This window comes from Hypanus sabinus, chromosome 4 (genome assembly GCF_030144855.1).
Source record: "Hypanus sabinus isolate sHypSab1 chromosome 4, sHypSab1.hap1, whole genome shotgun sequence".
NCBI classification, from domain to species: domain Eukaryota; kingdom Metazoa; phylum Chordata; class Chondrichthyes; order Myliobatiformes; family Dasyatidae; genus Hypanus; species Hypanus sabinus.
Genome location: NC_082709.1, coordinates 98,850,304 through 98,874,535, shown reverse-complemented (window position 1 = coordinate 98,874,535; position 24,232 = coordinate 98,850,304). Strand labels below are relative to the sequence as shown.

General features: G+C 37.1%; 1 protein-coding gene across 2 annotated transcripts in view; it reads left to right on the top strand.

Moving 5' to 3' along the window:
- Window positions 1–239: 239 nt before the first annotated feature.
- The window catches only part of LOC132393020 (BCLAF1 and THRAP3 family member 3-like), a 75,777-nt gene continuing 51,784 nt past the window's right edge, over window positions 240–24,232 (top strand). The window contains exons 1-2 of one of the 2 annotated variants that reach the window (XM_059967712.1): window positions 240–393; window positions 2,406–2,467. In XM_059967712.1, the coding sequence (XP_059823695.1) occupies window positions 2,427–2,467 (41 nt within the window). In that variant the 5' untranslated portion in view covers window positions 240–393; window positions 2,406–2,426. Of the gene's footprint in view, window positions 394–624; window positions 701–2,405; window positions 2,468–24,232 lie in introns of those variants that run through there. The other variant, XM_059967713.1, reaches the window with a different exon arrangement.

The following is a 24,232-nucleotide window of genomic DNA, read 5'->3' as shown; positions in this document are numbered from 1 at the left end:
CTAATCGACGTCAGGTTTCACCTACACTGACAGCTGCTGATACCGTTCGCAGGTGACTCGTATAACCCTTTCTAATTGAAAGGGGGTAATTATATAGAGATTCTGTGGGAAAATAAAATTGCATGAACAGGAAAACATGGCGACGCAAAGCTCTCCGCAGAGGAGCAGCGTCAGCGACAGTGCGCAGGCGCCGGCCACTGAGGACGAGCATGCGCCAACCGCGGGCGATCTTGCGCGTGCGCAGAATAGTGACGCAGAACAGAAGTTATCGTCTCGCTTCGGGTTGTCGTTGGTGTTTTAGCCGCGCCGGGCGGCGGGGAAAGGGTGCGAGTCCTCACAGGATTGGATCCGTGTTCTCCCCTTCGGGAGTTCTTTCAATTCAGCGGGCACTTGGTACGTTAGTGTGACACATGTTGGTAAATTAACTGGTTTCATTGGAAGGGGGGAGGATTTGTAGCTTTGGAATCTGTCGCTAACCGCCAGACGCCCGTTACGTCGTACGTCGTACGTCGCTGCGCGAGCCTCTTTCAGCGGCGCTATGAACACGCATGCGTGTTAGGTGCTTCCAGTGGGTGGGTGGGGGGGGCAGAGTAGAACTCGTCCGGTTTCGTATCAACGGCTGATGTCGTGAAATTTGTTAACTTCACAGCAACAGTACAATGAATTACACGATAAATATAGAGGAAAAAACTGAATTACTGTAGGTATATATGTGTCTTAATGTAAAATAATGTACAAAAGCAAAAAATCAGTGTTCATGGGTCCAATGTTCATTTGGAAATTGGATGGAGAGGGAAAAAGCTGTTCCTGAATCGCTGTGTGTTTCATAGCTTCTCCCATAGATGAATGGGTTGGCGAAGTGTTAAGTGAATAATGGGTTCTCTCATGAATGGACTGGCTGGGAGATGTGTAGAGTGGAATCAGGGACTCTCCAGTTGATGAAAGGGGTCAGGATGGGCTGGAGAATGGGTGCATGTCACCACCTACCAGTTGAATGAAGGGGTGAGACTGTGCAGAGTGGTGGCGGTGGTGTATTGAATGGGATCGGGGGGTTTATACTCACTGGAATTTAGAAGATTGAGGGGGGATCTTGTTGAAACGTATAAAATTCTAAAGGGATTGGACAGGCTAGATGCAGGAAGATTGTTTCCGATGTTGGGGAAGTCCGGAACAAGGGGTCACAGTTTAAGGATAAAGGGGAAGCCTTTTAGGACCGAGATGAGGAAAAACTTCTTCACACAGAGAGTGCTGAATCTGTGGAATTCTCTGCCACAGGAAACAGTTAAGGCCGGTTCATTGGCTATATTTAAGAGGAAGTTAGATATGGCCCTTGTGGCTAAAGGGATCAGGGGGTATGGAGAGAAAGCAGCTACAGGGTTCTGAGTTGGATGATCAGCCATGATCATACTGAATGGTAGTGCAGGCTTGAAGGGCCGAATGGCCTACTCCTGCACCTATTTTCTATGTTTCTCAGTGGTTATAGGGGTAAATGTAGGGTTGAGATCAGGGGTGGTCAATCTTGATTTCCTGTGGTGATCGGTGGTTTGTTTCTTAATTGCTGTTGTAAAGTAGATCAGTAGTTATGGGGTAGTTGGTGATGAGGGTTGCTGGGGCTACAAGTATTGGTTTTTCTCCTGGTTGATGGGGGCAGGGTGGTCAACTGTGTTTGAAAATGGATATTGGGAAGTTAGTGGCCCTATTTTGTGTTTTTTGGGACTACGTACTGACAGGTATATACATGGGTTCAGTGGGGTTCATCCGTTGGGTTCAGTGGGGTTCATCCGTTGGGTTTAGTAGGATTGTTGACCAAGGCCTTCATGAAGGCATTTGAAAAAGGTTATCCATTGAGGAACAGTCAGTAAAATGGATCAACCATATTTTGGATTAGGCTTTCAGATGTAATTAAATTGTTATTTTTCTTATAGTTTATCTTCCTATATGTTTGTACAATCACTTGTTTGTAAATTTTTGTTGAATTTTAAATTCTTCTTCATAAGCTTGATAGGCCATGACACTGTAAATCAAGACTCCTTGTTCAAATTGCTTATCCTGCACTGTAACCATAAGATTTGTGTATCATTCTTGACTTTCTAAAGAACCTTATAAACAATATCGTCTCTAGATCCAACACGTGTGCTTGTGTATTGGGCATGGCATTATTGCTATCATTTCCAATATTTTTTATTGAATTTTGGATGTGGGCAATGATTTTAATTATCACCCAAAGAAAAAAATCACATGCAGTTGCAAATGTCAATAAAATTCCTAATCCTTTCTGTTAAGAAATTAATTTCTGTGAATAAGCATAAAGTAATAAGTACTTCTTAATAAACTTGATGTCCAAATGTTGCTCAGTATTTGTTTGATTATAATGTGGAGCATCATATGTTTTATCTTAATCACAGGGTTCCTTATTGCCAGGCGTGATGGTTCGCTCAAGGTCAAGATCCCCAAGATGGAAGCACAGGTAAGACATTTAAGCATTTTGAAAATGCAGTTGTTCAACCCTTCTCGAAAGATTATAAAACTGACTTGATAGAATTTAATATAAAATTGAGTACAGCAATTCCTGTTATTACTTTTCAATAAATTACTGCCTTACTTTATAAAAGAAAAATATGGTCTTAATAGATGGATAGTAAATTGCTTTCCACGTGCCAGAGTCAGGAATGTGAGCCATGCACCAGTGAGGGTAAGAATAGGATGATTTGACAGATAAATGTGTGGTTGAAGAATTGCTACAGGGGGTACAGGGGACATGGTTTCATATTTCTGGATCATTGGGATCTTTTCTGCATAATTTATGACCTGGACAAAGGCTTTCAATTACACCTGAACCCAAGGGGGTGGGACCAATATCCTTGTGGGCAGTTTTTCATGAACTGTTGGGGAGCTTTTAAACTAATTTGACAGAGGTGTGGTAGAATTTGTAAAATGAAAGTAATGTCCTTTTTAAGATCAGCTAGTGGGTGAGCTGCTAGGGGATCAGCTATCCTGGATTGGGTGTTGTGTAATGAATCAGATTTCATGAGGAAGCTTAAAGTAAAGGAACACTTGGGAATCAGTAATTGTAATATGATAAAATTCACCCTGCAATTTGAATGGGAGAAGCTAAAGTCAAATGTATCAGTATTATAGTGGAGTAAAGAGGGGCATGAGATTGATGTCAAAGTTGATTGGAAGGAGACACTAGCAGGGATGATGGCAGAACAGCAATGTCTGGAGTTTCTGGGAGAAATTCAGAAGGTGCAAGATAGATATCTGAAAGGCAGAATGATGGAACTGTGGCTGACAATGGAAGTCAAAGCCATCATGAAAGCGAAAGAGAGAACATGTAATAAAGCAAAAATAAAGTGGGAAGTTGGAGGATTGGGAAGCTTGTAAAAACCAACAGAACAGCTAAAAAATGCCATAAGGAGGAAAGGATGAAATATGAAGGTAAACATGCAATAATATCAAAGAGGATACAAGAAGCTTTTTCAAATATATGAAGTGTAAAAGAGGTGAGAGTAGATATTGGACCACTTTACTGTGGAAGACCCTAGCAGTATGTCGGGAGTGTGACTGTAGTTGCTAATACATCTACGTGAAACATTGATGGAGGAAAGCAGTCTCAATCATCAAAGGTCCTCACCACCCAGGCCATGCTTTTTGCTTACTGCTTCCATCAGGTAGAAGACACAGGTGCCTCAGGACTCGTATCATCATGTTCAAAAACAGCTACTACCCCTCAGCCAGCAGGCTCTCGAACAAAAGGGGATAGCTACACTTACTTAAGGAGTCAGTTATATTGTTATTTCAGGCTTGTTATTTATTGCTATTTATTTATATTAACATTTGAACAGTTTGTTTACAGTTACTGTTCTATAGATTTGCTAAGTGTACCCACAGAAAAAGAATTTCAGGGTTGTATCTGATAATAACTTTTACTTTGAACTTTGAGGGAGAAGGTGCTTGGGAAACTGAAAGGTCTGAAGGTAGAGAAGTCACCTGGATCAGATGCACTATACCCCAGAGTTCTGAAATAAGTGGTTGGAGATTGTGGAGGCTTTCGTAAAGATCTTTCAAGAATCACTAGATTCTGGAATGGTTCCAGAGGACTGGAAAATTGCAAATGTCTTGCCACTCTTCAAGAAGAGAGGGAGGCAGAAGAAAGGAAATTATAGGCCAGTTAGCTTGACCTTAATGTTGGGAAGATTTTGGAGGTGATTGTTGAGGATGAGGTTTTGGGGTATTTGGAGGCACATGGTAAAATAGGCCAAAGTCAGCATGGTTTCCTTAAGGGAGAATCATGACCAACAGATCTGTTGGAATTCTTTGAGAAAAATAAGCAGGATAGATAAGGAAACTGGTGGATGTTGTGCACCTGGATTTTAAGACAGCTTTTGACAAGATGCTACACATGAGCTTGCTTAGCAAGAATATTGAAGGAAAGATACTTGCATGGATATAGGACCAGTTGATTGGCAGGAGGCAAAGAGTGGGAATGAAGAGAACCAGTGAAGGAGGTTCTCTTCATAACCTCCCTGCCCTGCCCCACATGACTTATCAATAATTTATCAACCTCTGCTTAAATACACCCAAAGACATGGCCTCCATAGCAACCTGTGGCAACGAATGAAGGTGGAGAGTAAAATGGATCAGCCATGATCAAATGGCACAGAAGACTCGATAGGCTGAATGGCCTAGTTCTGCTTCTATGTGTTATTGTCATATGGTCTTCTTCCCTCCTGAATTACATGATATAATGCAATATTGTTTGGTTTGCCATTCAAGGGCACTGCTTGCTTTAGAATTTACAAATGCAAACTTCTGGCATGATTCACATGCAATCAGTTAGTGTGCATTTGCTTTTCGTATGTGTAAAGGGGGGGATGAAGCTAGATGTGCTTGGTTGACCACTCGGAGGGTCCTGAGCTGTTTGGAGAGTCGAGTTCGGAGGGTCCTGAGCTGCGAGTCGAGGAGTTCGGAGGGGATCGAATGGTGGCCAGAAGACTTCAGTAATTGAGCTCCAATGGCTGTGCACGAAGTGGTTTGGACTTTGATAAGTTTGGCGCCTTTTCTTTATTTTTCTCTTCATATATACTGTATCGTTATTAATCACTTAGTTATAGTAACCTTTATAAATTGTACTCATTTAATCGCATATGGTGTACTGTCTGTTTTTGGGCGAGGCGGGGACATCACACAGCATCTACACCAGCTGATTACCCAGTTTGGCGGGGCCGAAGGCTGCTCCCCCTAGACAAGAACGAGCTGACCGAGCCTGAGGCGACCCAGGGAGTTACATATAGAACTGTGGATTTGTTGCACAGTTGAACAATTGTCTGTGATATATTTAGGTTTAAGCTTCCTAACCTTCATATCAAAAACAATAAGTTGATTTTTTTTTAAAGTGAATGTTCTATTACTGTATTTCAGATGAAGTGTAACATCTTCCCAGTAATGATTTGGGCTAAATGACCCAATTTTCTCTTCCCTTTCACAGAATACTGTAGTTATCTTGGAATCTGCAAGGACCATTCTACAGTATAGAAAACTCATCCATTATTTAGTCATAGAGCCATAGAAAAGTATAGTACAGATACAGGCCCTTCAGCTCATCTGGTACATGCCAACCCATTTAAACTATTTGCTCCCTTCCACCTGCACTGAGACCACAGCCTGCCATACCCCTACCATCCATGTACCTATCTAACCTATTAAACATTGAAATCGAGCTCTCATGTACCATTTGTGCTGGCAGTTCACTCCACACTGTCACAACCCTCTTGAGTGAAGAAGTGTCCCCTCATGTTCCCCTTAAACTTTTCACCTTTACCTTTAACTCGTGACCTCTTACTGTAGTCCCACCCAACCTCAGTGGAAAAAGACTGCTTACATTTACCCTATTTATACCATTCAAATTTTTTGTACCACTGTGAAATCTTCCCTCAAACTTCTGTGTTCCATTAAATAAAGTTATAATTGTTCCAGTCTTTACTTTAACTTGGGTCCTCCAGACCTAACAACATCCTTGTAAATTTTCTGTTTCCTTACAACTTTATTTACATCTTTCCTGTAGGTAGATGGCCAAATCTGCACACAGTATTCCAAATTAGGCCTCACCAATGTCTTATACAGTTTCAACATAACATCCCATCTCCTGTACTCAGTACTTTTGATTTATGAAGGCCAATGTGCAAAAAGCTTTCTTTACATAAGAAATAGGAGGAAGAGTAGGCCATCCGGCCCATCGAACCTGCCCCGCCATTCAGTGAGATCATGGCTGATCTGTCGGTAAACTCAGCTCCATCAACCTGCCTTTTCCCCATAACCCTTAATTCCCCTACAATGTAAAAATCTATCTAATTATATATTAAATATATGTAGTGAAGAAGCCTCAACTGCTTCCCTGGGCAGAGAATTCTGCAGATTTACCACTCTCTGGGGAAAAACTGTTTCTTTTCATCTCCATCTTAAATCTTCTCCCCTGAATCTTGAGACAATGTCCCCTAGTTCTAGTCTCACCTACCAACAGAAACAACTTTCCTGCTTCTATCTTATCTGTCCCTTTTTGTATGTTTCTATAAGTTCCCCTCTCATTCTTCTGAATTCCAGAGACTATAGTCCCAGGCAACTCAATCTCTCCTTATAGGTTAACCCCTTCATCTCTGGAATCAACCTGGCGAACCACCTCAGCACTGCCTCCAAAGCCAATATATCCTTTCTTAAGTATGGAGACCAGAACTGCCCACAGTATTCCAGGTGTGGCCTCACCAGGACCCTGTATAGTTGCAACATGACCTCCCTGCTCTTGAATTCAATCCCTCTAGCAATGGCCAGCCAACATTCCGTTTGCCTTCTTAATAACCTGTTGTACCTGCAAGCCAACTTTTTGCGATTCATGCACAAGCACTCTCAAGTCCCTCTGCACAACAGCATACTGCAATCTTTCACTATTTAAATAATAATCTGCTCTTCTATTGTTCCTTCCAAAGTGGGTGATCTCGCATTTACCAACATGGTATTCCATTGGCCAGACCTTGGGCCTACTCACTTAACCTATCTATATCTCTCTGTAGACTCTCCACATCCTCTGTACAGTTTGCTTTTCCATTCAGTTTAGTGTCATCAGCAAACTTTGCTATGCTACACTCAGTCCCCTCTTCCAAATCATCAATGTAAATGGTAAACAACTGCGGGCCCAGCACCGACCCCTGCGGCACCACTACTGCCAACCGGAGAAACACCCATTTATACCAACTCTCTGCCTTCTATTGGTTAACCAATCCACTATCCATGCCAATACACTTCCTCTGACTCCATGCATCGATATCTTATTTATAAGTCTCTTGCGCGGCACCTCATCAAATGCCTTCTGGAAATCCAAGTATACGACATCCACTTGTTCTCCTCTATCCACTGCACTCGTTATGTCCTCAAAAAAATTCGCGCAAGTTTGTCAAACAGGACCTGGCCTTTCTGAACCCTTTCTTTACAACCTTATCTACCAGTGATGCCACTTTCAATAAGTTATGGACCTGTATTCGCAGATCTCTTAGCTCTACAGCACTCCCTAGTGCCCTACCGCTCACTGTGCAAGACCCACCCTGGTTGGTCCTACCGATGTGCAACGCCTTGCACTTGTCTGGATTAACTTCCATCTTCCATCTGGTCCTGATACCGCTGCAAGCCAGGGTAGACTTCGCTATCCACTACTTCCCCAATTTTGTTGTTATCCACAGGTTTACTGATCCAGTTAACCATATTATCATCCAGATCTTGATATAGATGACAAATCACAACAGATCTAGCACTGATCCCTTCAGCACTCCACTAGTCAAAGGCCTCCAGTCAGAGAGGTCTACTATCACTCTTTGGCTTCGCCCGCATAGCCAATGTCTAATCCAGTTTACTAACTTACCTTGAATGCTGAACAACTGAACCTTCTTGATCGATCTCCCATGTGGGACCTTGTTAAATGCCTTGTTAAAGTCCATGTAAACAACGTCCACTGCTTTACCTTCATCCACTTTCTTGCTAACATCCTCTGAAAACTATGACCTTGGTTAGACATGACATATCACGCATGAAGCCATGCTGACTATCCTTAATCAATCTGTTTCTGTCCAAATACTTGTATATCCGGTCCCTCAGAATACCTTCCAATAACTTTTCCACCACTGATGTCAGACTCATCAGCCTATAATTTCCTGGTTTATTTTTAGTCTTTCTTGAACAGCAGAATGACATTGTCTATCCTCCAAGCCTCTGTCGCTAAGAGGATTTAAGTATCTCTGCTAGGGCTCTGGAAATTTTTGCACTTGCCTTGCGCAGAAACTGAGGGAACAGTGCGTCAAGTCCTTGGGATTATTCTGCCCTAATTTACCTCAGGGCGGCAACACTTCCTCCTCTGTAAATTGTATAGGGTCTATGAAGTTGGTGACAATTTGCTTCATTTCTATAGACACTGTGTTCATCTCTTGAGTAAATGCAGATGCAAAACATTTATTTAGGATCTCCCCCATCTCTTTTGGTTCCATACATGGATTACCGTTTTGATCTTCCAGAGGACCAGTTTTGTCCCTTGCAATCCTTTGCTTTCAACATATCTGTAGAACCCCATAGGATTCTCCTTCACCTTGCCTACAAGGGCAACTTCATGTCTTCTTTTAGCCATCCTGATTTCTTTCTTAAGAGTTCTCTTGCATTTCTTATACTCATTAAGCTCCTCATTTGCTCCGACATGCCTATACTTGCTATGCAAGTCCTTTTTTTAAACTTAAACAGAGCCTCAATATCTCTAGAAAACCAAGATTCCCTACACATGTAATCTTTATTTTTTATTCTGACAGACGCATACAAGCTTTGTATCTCAAAATTTCATTTTTAAAATCCTCCTACTTACTAAGTACACTTCTGCCAGAAATCAGCTGTACCAATCCACACTTTCCAGATCCTTTCTGATTCCATCAAAATTCCTCCAGTCTGTCTGCTGACCAGATCTCTTGTTTTGTTTATTTACTTTAAAACTGAGATATTGTGATCACCAGATGACAAGTGTTCCTCTACACAAACTTCTGTCACCTGCCCTGTCTCATTCCCTAATAGCAGCTCCAGTATTGTGACTTCTACATACTGATGAAGAGAAACTTCCCTGAACACCTTTGACAAACTCCATCCTATCCAGTCCTTTTTGGTATGGAATTCCCAGTCAATCCGTGAAAAGTAAAAATCACCTAGTATAACAACCTTTCGTTTGTTTTTTTTTCAACAGTCTGTGATCTCCTTACAGATTTGTTCCTCTAAATAAAACCATAAGACATAGGAGCAAAGTGAGGCCATTTAGCCCATCAAGCCTGTCTGCCCATTCTATTATGGCTGATCCTGGATCCCATTCAAACCAATACACTTGTTTTCTCGTCATATCCTTTATTGCCTTGACTGATCAGGAAACTGTCTTTCTTTCTTTTTCAATTTTTTATTGAGTTTCATATATATATATAAGAAAAAACATAACATAATAATGAATAGGTTATAAATACAATAGACTTGAAATTACATTAGTAATAGGATAATAATATCCTATTAAACATCAACAAAAAAAAGTACATTAATCAATCAAGTCTATATAATTATATATGAAAAAAACAAAAATAATCAAAAGAAAAGGAAAACAAATTTTGAAAATATATAAAAGAGAATATATATTGAAAAAAAAACACTAAACTAAACTAAACTAAACTAACATGGGCAATAATAACAGTTTATAAGTATATGACAGTGTCAATAAAAAACTCCGGAACTCCATACCTGAACAAGAATAAGCGGAGAGAAGATCTGAAAAAGGCCAAATTAATTCATATGAAAATGTCGAATGAACGGTCCCCAAGTTTCTTCAAATTTAATTGATGAGTCAAAAGTAGTGCTTCTAATTTTTTCCAAAGTCAGATAAGAAATAGTTTGAGAAAACCACTGAGATGTGGTAGGAGGATTTACTTCTTTCCAGTTTTGTAATATAGACCTTCTGGCCATTAATGTTACAAAAGCAATCATTCGTCTGATTGGAGGGGAAAACTGATTACCATCCTCATTTGGTATACCAAAAATTGCAGTAATAAAATGAGGTTGTAAGTCGATATTCCGAATTGAGGAAATGGCACCACATATGTCCTTCCAATAGTTATGTAAAGTGGGACATGACCAAAACATGTGGGTCAATGAAGCCACTTCTAAATGACATCTGTCACATTGAGGGTTAATATGAGAATAGAATCGAGCAAGCTTATCTTTAGACATATAAGCTCTATGTACAATTTTAAATTGTATTAAAGCATGTTTAGCACATATAGAAGAGGAATTAACCATTTGTAAAATTTTTTCCCATTTATCTGTTGATATATTGTATCGAAGTTCTTTTTCCCATTCTTGTTTAATTCTATCTGATATTTCTGGTTGTATCTTCATAATCATGTTATAAATAAAAGCTACTAATCCCTTCTGACAAGGATTAAAGGTGAAAATCAAATCTGAGAAATCCAATGAAGTTGAATTGGGAAAAGATGGTAGAACTTTATGTAAGAAATTTCTAATTTGTAAGTATCTAAAAAAATTAGATTTAGGTAATTTAAATTTGTTGGAAAGTTGGTCAAAAGACATCAAAGTACCTTCAAAAAAAAATCACAAAAACATTTTATACCTTTCCTTTTCCATATGCTAAAAGCTTGATCTGTCAATGAAGGTTTGAAAAAAAAATTAAGTAAAATAGGGCTATCAAGAACAAAGTTTTTCAGAGTAAAAAACTTACGAAATTGAAACCAAATTCGTAGCGTATATTTGATAACAGGATTAGATATCTGTTTATTGAATTTAACTAAATCAGCAGGAAGAAAAGAACCAAGAACGGAGAATATAGAATATCCCTTTACCTCACTACATTCCAAATTTACCCACTGTGGACACAATGGTGAGTCCAAATCTAGTTTCCAATACGTTAGGTTACGAATATTATTCGCCCAATAGCAAAATCTAAAGTTAGGTAAAGCTAAACCACCATCTTTTTTAGATTTTTGTAATTGCCTTTTACTTAACCTGGGGTTTTTATTTTGCCACACAAATGAGGAAATTTTTGAATCAATGTTGTCAAAAAAAGATTTAGGAATAAAAATTGGTAAGGCTTGAAATAAATATAAAAATTTTGGTAAAATCATCATTTTAATAGCATTAATCCGACCAACTAATGATAAGGATAAAGGAGACCATCTAGTAGTAAGTTGTTGAATTTGATGAAGCATGGGTAAAAAATTCAATCTGAATAAATCTTTATACTTCTTAGTAGTTTTTATACCTAAATAAATAAAGTTATCAGTAACAACTTTAAATGGTGTCCTGTCATTCAATAAAGTTTCCGCATTTAAAGGAAATATTTCACTCTTATCCAAATTTAGTTTATAACCAGAAAAACTACCAAATTGAGCCAACAAGGATAAAATAGCGGGAATAGACCTGTAAGGATCAGAAATGTATAACAGCAAGTCATCAGCATAAAGTGATAATTTGTATAACTTCTCATTACGGGTGATACCAAAAATATTAGGAGATTCACGAATAGCAATGGCTAAAGGTTCTAATGCAATATTAAATAATAAAGGACTTAAAGGACAACCTTGTCTCGTACCACAAGATAATTGAAAAAAAGAGGATCTATAATTATTTGTAAGAACAGAAGCAACAGGTTTATAATATATTAATTTAATCCATGATATAAAATTAGGACTAAAATTAAAATTTCTCAATGCATTAAATAAGTATGTCCATTCAACTCTATCAAAAGCTTTTTCAGCATCTAATGAGATAACACATTCTGGGGTTGTGGGTGATGAAGTATAAATTATATTAATCAATTTTCTAACATTAAAAAAGGAATACCGATTCCTAATAAAACCAGTTTGATCTTCTGAAATAATCTGTGATAGTACCTTTTCTAATCTAATGGCTAAAATTTTTGTAAGAATCTTAGAATCTACATTTAATAATGATATAGGGCGATAAGATGCACATAAAGTAGGATCTTTATCTTTTTTAAGAATTAGAGAGATAGTAGCTTCATAAAAAGATTGAGGTAATCTCTTCTTAACAAACGCATCATTAAAGATTTCACATAACCAAGGAGAAAGCAAAGAAGAAAAAGTTTTTAAAAATTCTACAATATAACCATCAGGGCCAGGAGCTTTCCCTGAATTCATTGATGAGATAGCCTCTCTTATTTCGGCCATAGAGATAGGAGCATCAAGCAAGCTACGATCTTCATCTATCAGTTTAGGAATATTCAAATTGTTAAAAAAATTATCCATCATGGACAGGTCACCATCAAATTCTGATTGATATAAAGATTTATAAAAATCTTGAAAAGTGTTATTGATTTCTTTATGATCAGTAGTTAAATTACCGTCTTGTTTACAAATTTTAATAATTTGTCGCTTAGTCGAAATAGCTTTTAATTGATTAGCTAACAATTTACCAGTTCGATCACTATGAATATAAAATTGAGCCCTGGTCTTGATTAATTGATTCTCAATTGAAGAAGATAATAATAAGCTATGTTCCATTTGAAGCTCAACTCTCTTCTTATAAAGTCCTTTGGTAGGAGTAACGGAATAAATCTTATCAATTTCTTTAATTTTATCCACCAATAAAGCTATATCTAAATATCTTTGTTTTCTTTTACCAACGGAATATGAGATAATTTGTCCATGGATAAAAGCCTTGAAGGAGTCCCAAAGTATTCCTCTATCAATCTCTTCGGTATAGTTTGTTGAAAAAAATAAGTCAATTTGTTGTTTTATGAAGGTAATAAATTCTGGATCTTGAAGCAAAGTAGCGTTGAGTCTCCAAGATCTAGTATTAATGGAAGAGTCTGAGATCTTGATAGATAACTTCAAAGGTGCATGATCCGAAATGGCAATAGAATCGTATTTACAATCAGTAACATCTGTTAATAAATGATGATCAATAAGGAAATAATCAATTCTAGAATAACTATGATATACATGTGAAAAAAATGAAAATTCTTTATCTTTAGGGTTCAGAAACTGCCATATTTCAGTAATTCCCGAATCGACCATAAAAGAATTAATAAGTAAAGCTGATCTATTCGGAAGAGTTCGAATAGGTTTAGATCTATCCATCGAAGGATTCAAACAACAATTAAAATCTCCACCCATTATCAACATATATTCATTTAGATTAGGAAGGGAAGTAAATAAACGTTTAAAAAATTCAGGGCAGTCAAAATTTGGAGTATAAATATTAACTAGAACGACTTTTCGATTAAAAAGTGAGCCAGTTATCAACAAAAATCTGCCCTGTGGATCAGAAATAATTTCATGATGTGTAAACGAAATTGAGGGGTCTATAAAAATAGACACACCCCTAATTTTGGCGGTACAATTCGAGTGAAATTGTTGACCCTTCCAGAACCAAAAAAAACGTTGATTATCCTCCCTCCTAATATGGGTCTCCTGTGCAAAAATAATATTAGCGTTCAATCTATGGAATACTTTAAATATTTTTTTACGTTTAATCGGATGATTTAAACCATTAATATTCCAAGAGATAAAGTTAATAGATTTATCCATCATGCCAATATTAGTTGTGTGTATCATAAAAGGTTAAAAAGACACATAACCCATAATTCAGGAAGAAGGAAAATTGATTCAGGAGCAACCGGAGAACATGACACCTCAACAATATTAATAATTTAAAGTCAGCCCATAAACTAAAAGCAAAAAAATAAAAAGCAAAAGCGTGAAAAAAGATCCCTACCCCCTCCCCCCACCCTTCGAAAGAAAGCCAAGCGGCAGGCGCATAATCTAATACTAACATTACCCCCATTTCAAGATGGCAACTCCATAAAAAGATTTAAAAAAAACTATGTAACACCCAGATTAAGATATAGGGTTGCAAAAAGAAAATATATATCAGTCAGAATGAAAAAACTAATATAATAAAACAAACAATCATAAATAAAAAAAAAGTATGAACATTAAAATTTGAAAGTGTAATATACCTTTAAAAAAAATTCCATGTTCAAATACAAGAAAGATGACGTTTCAAAGACAAAGACTTATGGGAAGAAGAAATGACATTTTGAAAAAGCCATATTACAAAATATAAATGTAAGTTCAGCAATCTATTAAAAAAAATTTAGTAAAAAAGAGTTATCAAAATAGAATTTAAAAAAAGATTTAGTAGACACTACAATATATATAAAAAAAGACTAAAAAATTCAAAACATTCGTCCCATTTCTAAGTACAGGCAGACAAATAAACGCTTACAGAAAGCAAAGTCTTATGGGAAGAAGAAACGACATTTTGAAAAAAAAGTAATTAATTATTACAAAATAAAAACGTGTATAAAAAAGGATATTATAAGAATTAAAAGAGCGTCTATAAACAATGATAATAGTAGTAAAAAAAAGAACCAGGCCCGTAGATCAGGATAAGAAGTTGTAACCCAGCTTCATAGGTTAAAACTTAAAATGAGATGGCATCCTCTCTCCGAAAAATCTTCAATATAACACATAGTTCAAGTTGCACTAGAAGATCGATATTCTTCAACAAATTTCTTCGCTTCTTCCGGAGTGTTGAAAAATTGTTGACTGTTGTCGTTCAGCGTAATTCTAAGCTTCGCTGGATACATTAAAGCTTGTTTAAGTCCAATCGAGTGAATCTCTGCCATCACTGGTTTAAAAGCGATTCTCACTCTCATTACCTCGTATGAATAATCCTCAACAATTCGAAATGTGTTGTTGTTGTGAGAAATCATACCTTTTTTACGAGCTAATCGAATTAGAAGCTCTTTCTCATGAGGATAATGAAGGCGAACAATCACCGCTCGTGGTTTAACAATCATAGACGAAAATCTTGCAACTCTGTGAGCGCAGTCGATAACAGGTTTAGTATGCAAACCTTCATCACCGAAAATTCCCCACAATAATTTAGAGAAAAATTCAGTTAAATCACCGGACTCAACTTTTTCGGGAAATCCGATGATACGCAAATTCTGTCTGCGAGATCGGTTTTCGAGATCAGTAATTTTAAACTTATACTGATCTATAGTTTTAGCAGTCGACTCTATCTTCTTCTCCAGCGCTTCAATTGTACGTGCTTTTTCACAAATTGATTTTTCAAGAGTCGTGATCTTATCTTCATGCCGCTGAATATCTGATGCCTGCGATTGAAGCTTAGTCTCAAGCGATCTAACAACTTCTTCAAGTTCAGATATTTTCGTGGTAAGCTTATTTTCCAAACTTGCCAGTTTACTTTCCAATTTACCTTCTAACCTGCCTTCCAAACCCGCAAGTTTAGCATCCAGAAGGTTAGAAATTATGTCGATGGATAAAGGATCCTTAGACGATTTCTTGCTTGTAGCCATTTTAAGTTTGACAATATTAGATCAAATATTGTTTTAAGAAAAAAAAGTTAATCAGAAGTAGCAACTCATATGATTAAGTTCGAAAAGATTTGATTAAAGGGTGATTATAATTGAAAAAATGAAGAGCACCTAAAAGGCAGATGTTTACGTCGCCATCTTGAAACTCCACCCCCCAGGAAACTGTCAACTTCTGCTTTAAATATACCCTCGGACTTGGCCTTTACCACAGTCTGTGGCAGAGCATTCTGCAGATTCATTACCCTGGCTAAAAAAAGTTCTCCTTACCTCTGTTCTAAAAAGGCATATCACAATTTTGAGGCTGTGCCTTCTGTTTCTGGATTCTCCCACCACAGGAAACATCCTCTCCACATTCACCCCATCTAGTCCTTTCAATATTCAGTAGGTTTCAGTGAGACCCTCCACCACCCCTTCCACCCCCCCATATTCTTCTAAATTCCAGTGAGTACAGGCCCAAAGCTGCCAAATGCTTCTCATATGGTAACCTCTTCATTCCAGGAATCATCCTCGTGAACCTGCTCTGAACTCTTTACAAATGACAACACATCCTTTCTGATATGAGGCCTAAAACTGTTGACTGTATTCTGTATGGCCTGACTCGTATCTTATAAAGGCTCAACATTATCTCCTTGCTTTTATATTCTCTTCCCTTTGAAATAAATGCCAACATTGTATTTGCCTTCTTGACCACAGACTCAACCTGTAAATTAACCAGCTGGAAGTTTTGCATGAGGACTCCCAAGTCCCTCTGATGTGTGAACCTTTGCCCCATTTAGATAATAGTGTGCCTTATTGTTCCTTTTACCAAAATGCATTATCATACATTTCCCAACACTGTATTCTATCTGCCACATTTTTTGCCCATTCTTCTGATTTGTCTTAAGTTCTGCTGCAATTGCATTGCTTCTTCAGCACTACCTACCCCTCCACCTATCATCCGCAGTCTTTGCTGCAAAGCCATCAATTCCATTATCCAAATCATTGACAAACAATGTGAAAAATAGCAGTCCCAATACTGGCCCCTGAGGAAAACCACTAGGCACTGGCAGCCAACCAGAAAATGGCCCTTTTATTCCCACGTTGCCTCCTGTCTGTCAGCCATTCCTCTATCCATGCCAGTATCTTTCTTGTAACACCATAGGATTTTATCTTGTTAAGCAGCCTCATGTGCAGCACTTTACCAAATGCCTTCTGAAAATCCAATTAAATGATATCCACTGCCTCTCCTTTGTCCACCCTGCTTGTTACTCCCTCAAGTAACTCTAACAGATTTGTCAGGCAAGATTTCTCTTTACAGAAATCATACTAACTTTGACTTATTTTATCATTAGTCTCCAAGTACCCCAAAACCTCATCCTTACTAATAGACTCCATTGCTTTCCCAACCACTGAGGTTAGGCTAACTGTCCTATAATTTCATTTCTTTTGCCTTCCTCCCTTAAAAAGCAGAATGACATTTGTAACCTTCTAGTCCTCCAAGACCATGCCAGAGTCAACTAGGCATTCAACAAGTTCCCTGTCTTGTGATCCGACACTGGCCAGATTTTCCCAATCCCCTTGCTTGTTGAAGTCCCCTATTACAATTGCATCATTACCCTTATTATGTGCTTTTTCCAACTCCCTTTACAATCTCAATCCTACACCTTGGCTCCTATTTGGAGACCTGTATGTGATTCCCGTATATTTTTACCCTTGCAATTTCTTAACTCCACCCTCGAAGGTTCAAAATTCTCTGACCCTATGTCACCTCTTTCTAAAGAGGCATGCCACCGTCTGCATTTCCTACCTGTCCTTTCGATACAAAGTATATCCTTTGATGTTAAGCTCCCATCTATGACCACCTTTCAGCTACAACTCATTGGTGTCCACAACGTTATTCCAACCAATCTCTAATTGCACCATGCGTTTGTCCACCTTGTTCTGAATGCTATGCACATTTAAATACAGCACACTCAGTCCTGCATTTTTTGCCCTTTTGAATGTTGCCTCTGTGGTACAATTTAACTCTTTGCTCTGTGCCCAATCATTGGCTTGTCCTTCCTTACATTCATGTTACACCCATCATCTACTTGTAAATCTGCTGGCTCATCCTCAGCTCTATCATACTGGTTCCTATCCCCCTGCCATATTAGTTGAAACCACTCCCTGTTCTCTGACTGTTAACACTTTATCAACATGGTCATACCATTCTTATTTCTCAAATCCACCCATAACGCCTCACTAGACGAGTTCTCTAGTTTGCCCTGACTGAGCACTGCCATGACATTTTCTTTGACTAGTAATGCCATCCCTCCCGCTCTTTCCCATCTAAAACTGTTGAATCCTAGAATAGGGAGTTGCCAGTCCTGTCCCTGCTGCAACCAATCCTCACTAATGGCTACAGTATCATAATATCAGGTGTTGACTAATGCCCTGGGCTCATCTGCCTTTCGTACAATATTTCTTGCATTGGAATATACACAGCTCAGGACATTAATCAGACCATGCTCAACCTTTTGGTTCCTGGCATTGTCTGAGGTGTTACAATGTCTATCTCCACAACCTCCACTAACCGTTCTGGCACTCTGGTTCCCATTCTCCTGCACCTCCAGTTTAAACCCCATCATGCGGCACAAGCACACCTTTCTGCTAGGATATTAGTCCCCTTTCAGTTCAGGTGCAAACTGTCTCTCTGTACAGGTCCCACCTTCCATGGAAGAGAGCCCAATGATCCAAAAATCTTATGCCCTACCTCCCTATACCAACTCCTTAATCATGTGTTAAACTGGATAATCTTGTTAATTTTGGCCTCACTAGCATGGCAGGAGTTGCAACCCTGAGGTCACAACCCTGGAGGTCCTGCCCTGTAAGTTAGCACCGAACTCCCTTTGTAGAATCTCATCATGCTTTCGACCTATGTCATTGCTACCTACATGGATTACGACTTCTGGCTGTTCACCCTACCACTTAAAAATGCTGAGGACTTAATCTGAAATGTCCTGGACCCTGGCACCCGGGTGGCAACATGCATCCAGGAATCTCATTTTCATCTAAAGAGCCTCATTTCTGTTACCCTACCTAACAAATCCCGTATCACCACAGCTTGCTTCCTCTCCCTTTTCCTTTCTGAGTTACAGAGTCAGCTTCATTGCCAGAGACCTGACTGCTGTGATTTTCCTTTTGGGTCATCCCCTGTCAACAGTATCCAAAGTGAGGTGGATGGCCACAAAGGTACTCTGGACTGGCTGTTTAACCCCTTTCCTCTTGCTGACTGTCACTCTGTTTTCTGTGTCCTGCAACTTGTATGTAACTAGCTCTATATGTCCCTCAGCCTCCTGAATGCTCTGGAGTTCGTCCAGTTCCAGCTGCAACTCTTTGATGCTGTGAGTTTGAAGCTGCAACTGGATGTGCTTCTGGATATTGTAGTTGTCAGGGCACTGGAGGTCTCCCTGCCTTCCCGCAAAATGCGATCCAGCATCTTGGCATCATTTTTAAAAACCTTGGGTGTAGGCAATTATTTATGGGGGAATCTATTAATTTTTAATCTCATTAATTTTGTCTGATGTTTGTTATACTGAATATTCAAAAATGTATTTCTTACTCCTTTCTAATCCGATTCAGATTTCCTACTATTTCCATGTTTTTTGTGACTTTACTATAAAGTGGATAGAGTATCCACAAAACCCCTTTGCAATTTTCTTTCTTCCCATTAAAATTGCCTCAGTTTGCCAGGTTTAATTTTGTTTTCTGTTATCGTCTTACCTTGTTCTATCCCAGTGTGGTGTTTGATCTGTATGAACCATATGCAAGGCAAGCTTTTCACTGCATCTTGGTACATGTGACAATAATTTACTTATTGAGAGGTACAGCATGGAATAGGCCTTACAAGCCCTTTGAGCTACGCCGCTGAGCACCCAACCCCTGATTTAACCCTGACCTAATCATAGGACAATTTACAATGACCAATTAGCCTTTTAACTGGTATGTCTTAGGACGGGGATGAAACCACAGCACCCATAGAAAAACCCATGCATTCCACTGGGAGGACACCAGGATTGAACTTTGAACTCTGATGCCCCAAGCTGTAATCGTTTTACACTACCCACTGTGCTACCATGATGTTGAAATGATCAACCAGTTCCAATTCAAATAAGCTGTAATAGTGAAAATTTATGATAATGTAGAAGCTGATCTTGAATTGTTGAGTATGCATTTACAGACTCTTTCTCCTTCCTGACAGTTGTAACAAATTGTCATGTCCTGTCTGGTGAGGTTTAGTGTGGATGTAGTGGTCTGAAGTTGTCTTAGTTGAACAGTATGCAACTCCATACAGACATTGGTAGCCAGGATTGAACCTGCATTGCTGGAGCTGTGTGCCAGCAGCTCTACCTGCTTTGTCGTTGCTATACAAGAAGGAGAAAAAAAAACAATATTGTAAAATTCAAGAGACTGGGAAAAGCTAGAATCCAAATGCATGCATAATAGAAAGTAAGTGTACAAGTTCAGCAAGCAATTGGCAAGACACTAGTTTCCCAGTAGTGCAGAAGAATTATAGTGAAGATGTCTCTAAAATTAAGTTGGGTCTTGGCGCAAACCACATCTGGAGAAAAGTGAACGGTCAGTAAGTTACTTAATGAAGAGTAGACGTGAATCAGATAACCTTAATTTTACACTGTGCTGCTTCTTTTCACCCTACATTTATTAATTCCTTTCAATAACATAGAACAGTGCAGTACAGCAACAGGCCCTTTGGCCCTCAATGTTGTGCTGAACCAGATATAAAAGAAAATCAAATAAACCCTAAAAACTAATACCTCCTATCTACACAATGTCTATATCCTTCCATCTTCTTTGTATTCATGTTCCTTTCTTTCTTTTTCAATCTTTTTATTGAATTTCATATATAAAGAAAAACATAACATAGTATAAATAGGTTATAAGTGCACTAGATTTGAAGTTAAATTTATAATAGGATAACAATATCTTATTAAATATCAGCCAAAAAAAACTTACAATAAACAATCAAACCTATTTTGATTGAACGTGAAAAAGAATAAAGATAGTCATCAAAAGAAAAAAAATGTAAAAATGCACGAAAAAATGTATATTAAAAAAAAATAAACCTAAACTAACATGGGCAATAATACCAGTTTATATGAGTATGATAGTGTCCAAAACTCCGGAACTCCATACCAGAACAAGAATAAAAAGAGAAAAGGTCTGAAAGAGGCCAAATTAATTCATATGAAAGTGTCGAATGAACGGTCCCCAAGTTTCTTCAAATTTAATTGATGAATCGAAAATAGTACTTCTAATTTTTTCTAAACTCAGACAAGAGATAGTTTGAGAAAACCACTGAAATGTGGTAGGAGGGTTTACTTCTTTCCATTTTTGTAATATAGACCTTCTGGCCATTAATGTTACAAAGGCGATCATTCGTCTGATTGAAGGGGAAAGTCGACTACCATCCTCATTTGGTATACCAAAAATTGCAGTAATAAAATGAGGTTGTAAATCAATATTCCAAATTGAGGAAATGGTAGCAAATATGTCCTTCCAATAGTTATGTAAAGTGGGACATGACCAAAACATGTGGGTCAGTGAGGCCACATCTGAATGACATCTGTCACATTGAGGGTTAATATGAGAATAAAATCGAGCAAGCTTATCTTTAGACATATGAGCTCTATGTACGACCTTAAATTGTATTAAAGCATGTTTAGCACATATAGAAGAAGAATTAACCATTTGTAAATTTTTTTCCCATTTTTCTGTTGATATATTATATTGAAGTTCTTTTTCCCACTCTTGTGTAATTCTACCTGATATTTCTGGTTGTATCTTCATAATCCTATTATAAATAAGAGCCACTAATCCTTTCTGACAAGGATTCAGGGTAAAAATCATGTCTGAAAAATCTGTCAAAGTTGAATTGGGAAAGGATGGTAAAACTTTATATAAAAAATTTCTAATTTGTAAATATCTGAAAAAATTAGATTTAGGTAAATTAAGTTTGTTGGAAAGTTGGTCAAAAGACATCAAACTACCTTCAAAAAAGAGATCACGAAAACATATTATATCTTTCCTTTTCCATATGCTAAAAGCTTGATCTGTTAAAGAAGGTTTAAAAAAGAAGTTAAGTAAGATAGGGCTATCAAGAACAAAGTTTTTCAGAGTAAAAAACTTACGAAACTGAAATCAAATTCGTATTGTATGTTTGACAATAGGATTGGATATCTGTTTATTGAGTTTAACTAAATCAACAGGAAGAGAAGAACCAAGAACGGAGAATAAAGAATATCCTTGTGCAACATTACATTCTAAATTTACCCACTGTGGGCACAATGGTGAATCCAAATCTAGTTTCCAATATATTAAGTTTCTAATATTATTCGCCCAATAATAAAATCTAAAGTTAGGTAAAGCTAAACCACCATCTTTTTTAGATTTCTGTAACTGTCTTTTACTTAACCTGGGATTTTTATTTTGCCACACAAATGAGGAAATTTTTGAATCAATGTTATCGAAGAAAGATTTAGGAATAAAAGTTGGTAAGGCTTGAAATAAATATAAAAATTTCGGTAAAATCATCATTTTAATAGCATTAATTCGACCAACTAATGATAAGGATAAAGGAGACCATCTAGTAGTAAGTTGTTGAATTTGATGAAGCATGGGTAAAAAATTCAATCTGAATAAATCTTTATACTTCTTAGTAATTTTTATACCTAAATAAATAAAGTTATCAGTAACAACTTTAAATGGTGTCCTGTCATTCAATAAAGTTTGCGCATTTAAAGGAAATATTTCACTCTTATCCAAATTTAGTTTATAACCAGAAAAACTACCAAATTGAACCAACAAGGATAGAATAGCGGGAATAGACCTATCAGGATCAGAAATATATAACAACAAGTCATCAGCATAAAGTGATAACTTGTATAACTTTTCATTACGAGTAATACCAAAAATATTAGGAGATTCACGAATAGCAATGGCTAAAGGTTCTAATGCGATATTAAATAATAAAGGACTTAAGGGACAACCTTGTCTCGTACCACGAGTTAATTGAAAAAAAGAGGATCTATAATTATTTGTAAGAACAGAAGCAACAGGTTTATAATATATTAATTTAATCCATGATATAAAATTAGAACTAAAATAAAAAATTTTCAAGGCATTAAATAAGTATGTCCATTCAACTCTATCAAAAGCTTTTTCAGCATCTAATGAGATAACACATTCTGAGGTTGTGGGTGAAGAAGTATAAATTATATTAATCAATTTTCTAACATTAAAAAAGGAATACCGATTCCTAATAAAACCAGTTTGGTCTTCTGAAATAATCTGTGATAATACTTTTTCTAACCTAATAGCTAAAATTTTTGTAAGAATCTTAGAGTCCACATTTAATAGCGATATAGGGCGATAAGATGCACATAAAGTAGGATCTTTATCTTTTTTAAGAATTAGAGAGATAGTAGCTTCATAAAAAGACTGGGGTAATCTCTTCTTAGTAAATGCATCATTAAAGATTTCACATAACCAAGGGGAAAGCAAAGAAGAAAAAGTTTTAAAAAATTTTATAATATAACCATCAGGACCAGGAGCTTTCCCTGAATTCATTGATGCGATAGCCTCTCCTACTTCGGCCATAGAAATAGGAGCATCAAACACACTTCGATCTTCATCTGTCAGTTTGGGAATACTTAAATTGTTAAAAAAATTATCCATCATGGACAGATTGCCATCAAATTCTGATTGATATAAAGATTTATAAAAATCTTGAAAAGTATTATTAATTTCTTTAGTAGTCAGATTACCGTCTTGTTTACGAATTTTAATAATTTGTCGCCTAGTCGAAATAGCTTTTAATTGGTTAGCTAACAATTTACCAGTTCAATCACAATGAATATAAAATTGAGCCCTGGTCTTAATTAATTGATTCTCAATTGAAGAAGATAATAATAAGCTATGTTCCATTTGAAGCTCAACTCTCTTCTTATAAAGTCCTTTGGTAGGAGTAACGGAATAAATCTTATCAATTTCTTTAATTTTATCCACCAATAAAGCTATATCTAAATATCTTTGTTTTCTTTTACCAACGGAATATGAGATAATTTGTCCATGGATAAAAGCCTTGAAAGAGTCCCAAAGTATTCCTCTGTCAATCTCTTCGGTATAGTTTGTTGAAAAAAATAAGTCAATTTGTTGTTTTATGAAGGTAATAAATTCTGGATCTTGAAGCAAAGTAGCGTTGAGTCTCCAAGATCTAGTATTAATGGAAGAGTCTGAAATCTTGATAGATAACTTCAAAGGTGCATGATCCGAAATGGCAATAGAATCGTATTTACAATCAGTAACATCTGTTAATAAACGATGATCAATAAGGAAATAATCAATTCTAGAATAACTATGATATACATGTGAAAAAAAAGAAAATTCTTTATCTTTAGTGTTCAAAAACCGCCATATTTCAGTAATTCCCAAATCAACCATAAAGGAATTAATAAGTAAGGCTGATCTATTCAGAAGAGTTCGAATAGGTTTAGATCTATCCATCAAAGGATTCAAACAACAATTAAAATCTCCACCCATTATCAACATATATTCATTTAGATTAGGGAGAGAAGTAAATAAATGTTTAAAAAATTCAGGACAGTCAAAGTTTGGAGCATAAATATTAACTAGAACCGCTTTTCGATTAAAAAGTGAACCAGTAATCAACAAAAATCTGCCCTGTGGGTCAGAAATAATTTCATGATGTGTAAACAAAATTGAGGGGTCTATAAAAATAGACACACCCCTAATTTTGGC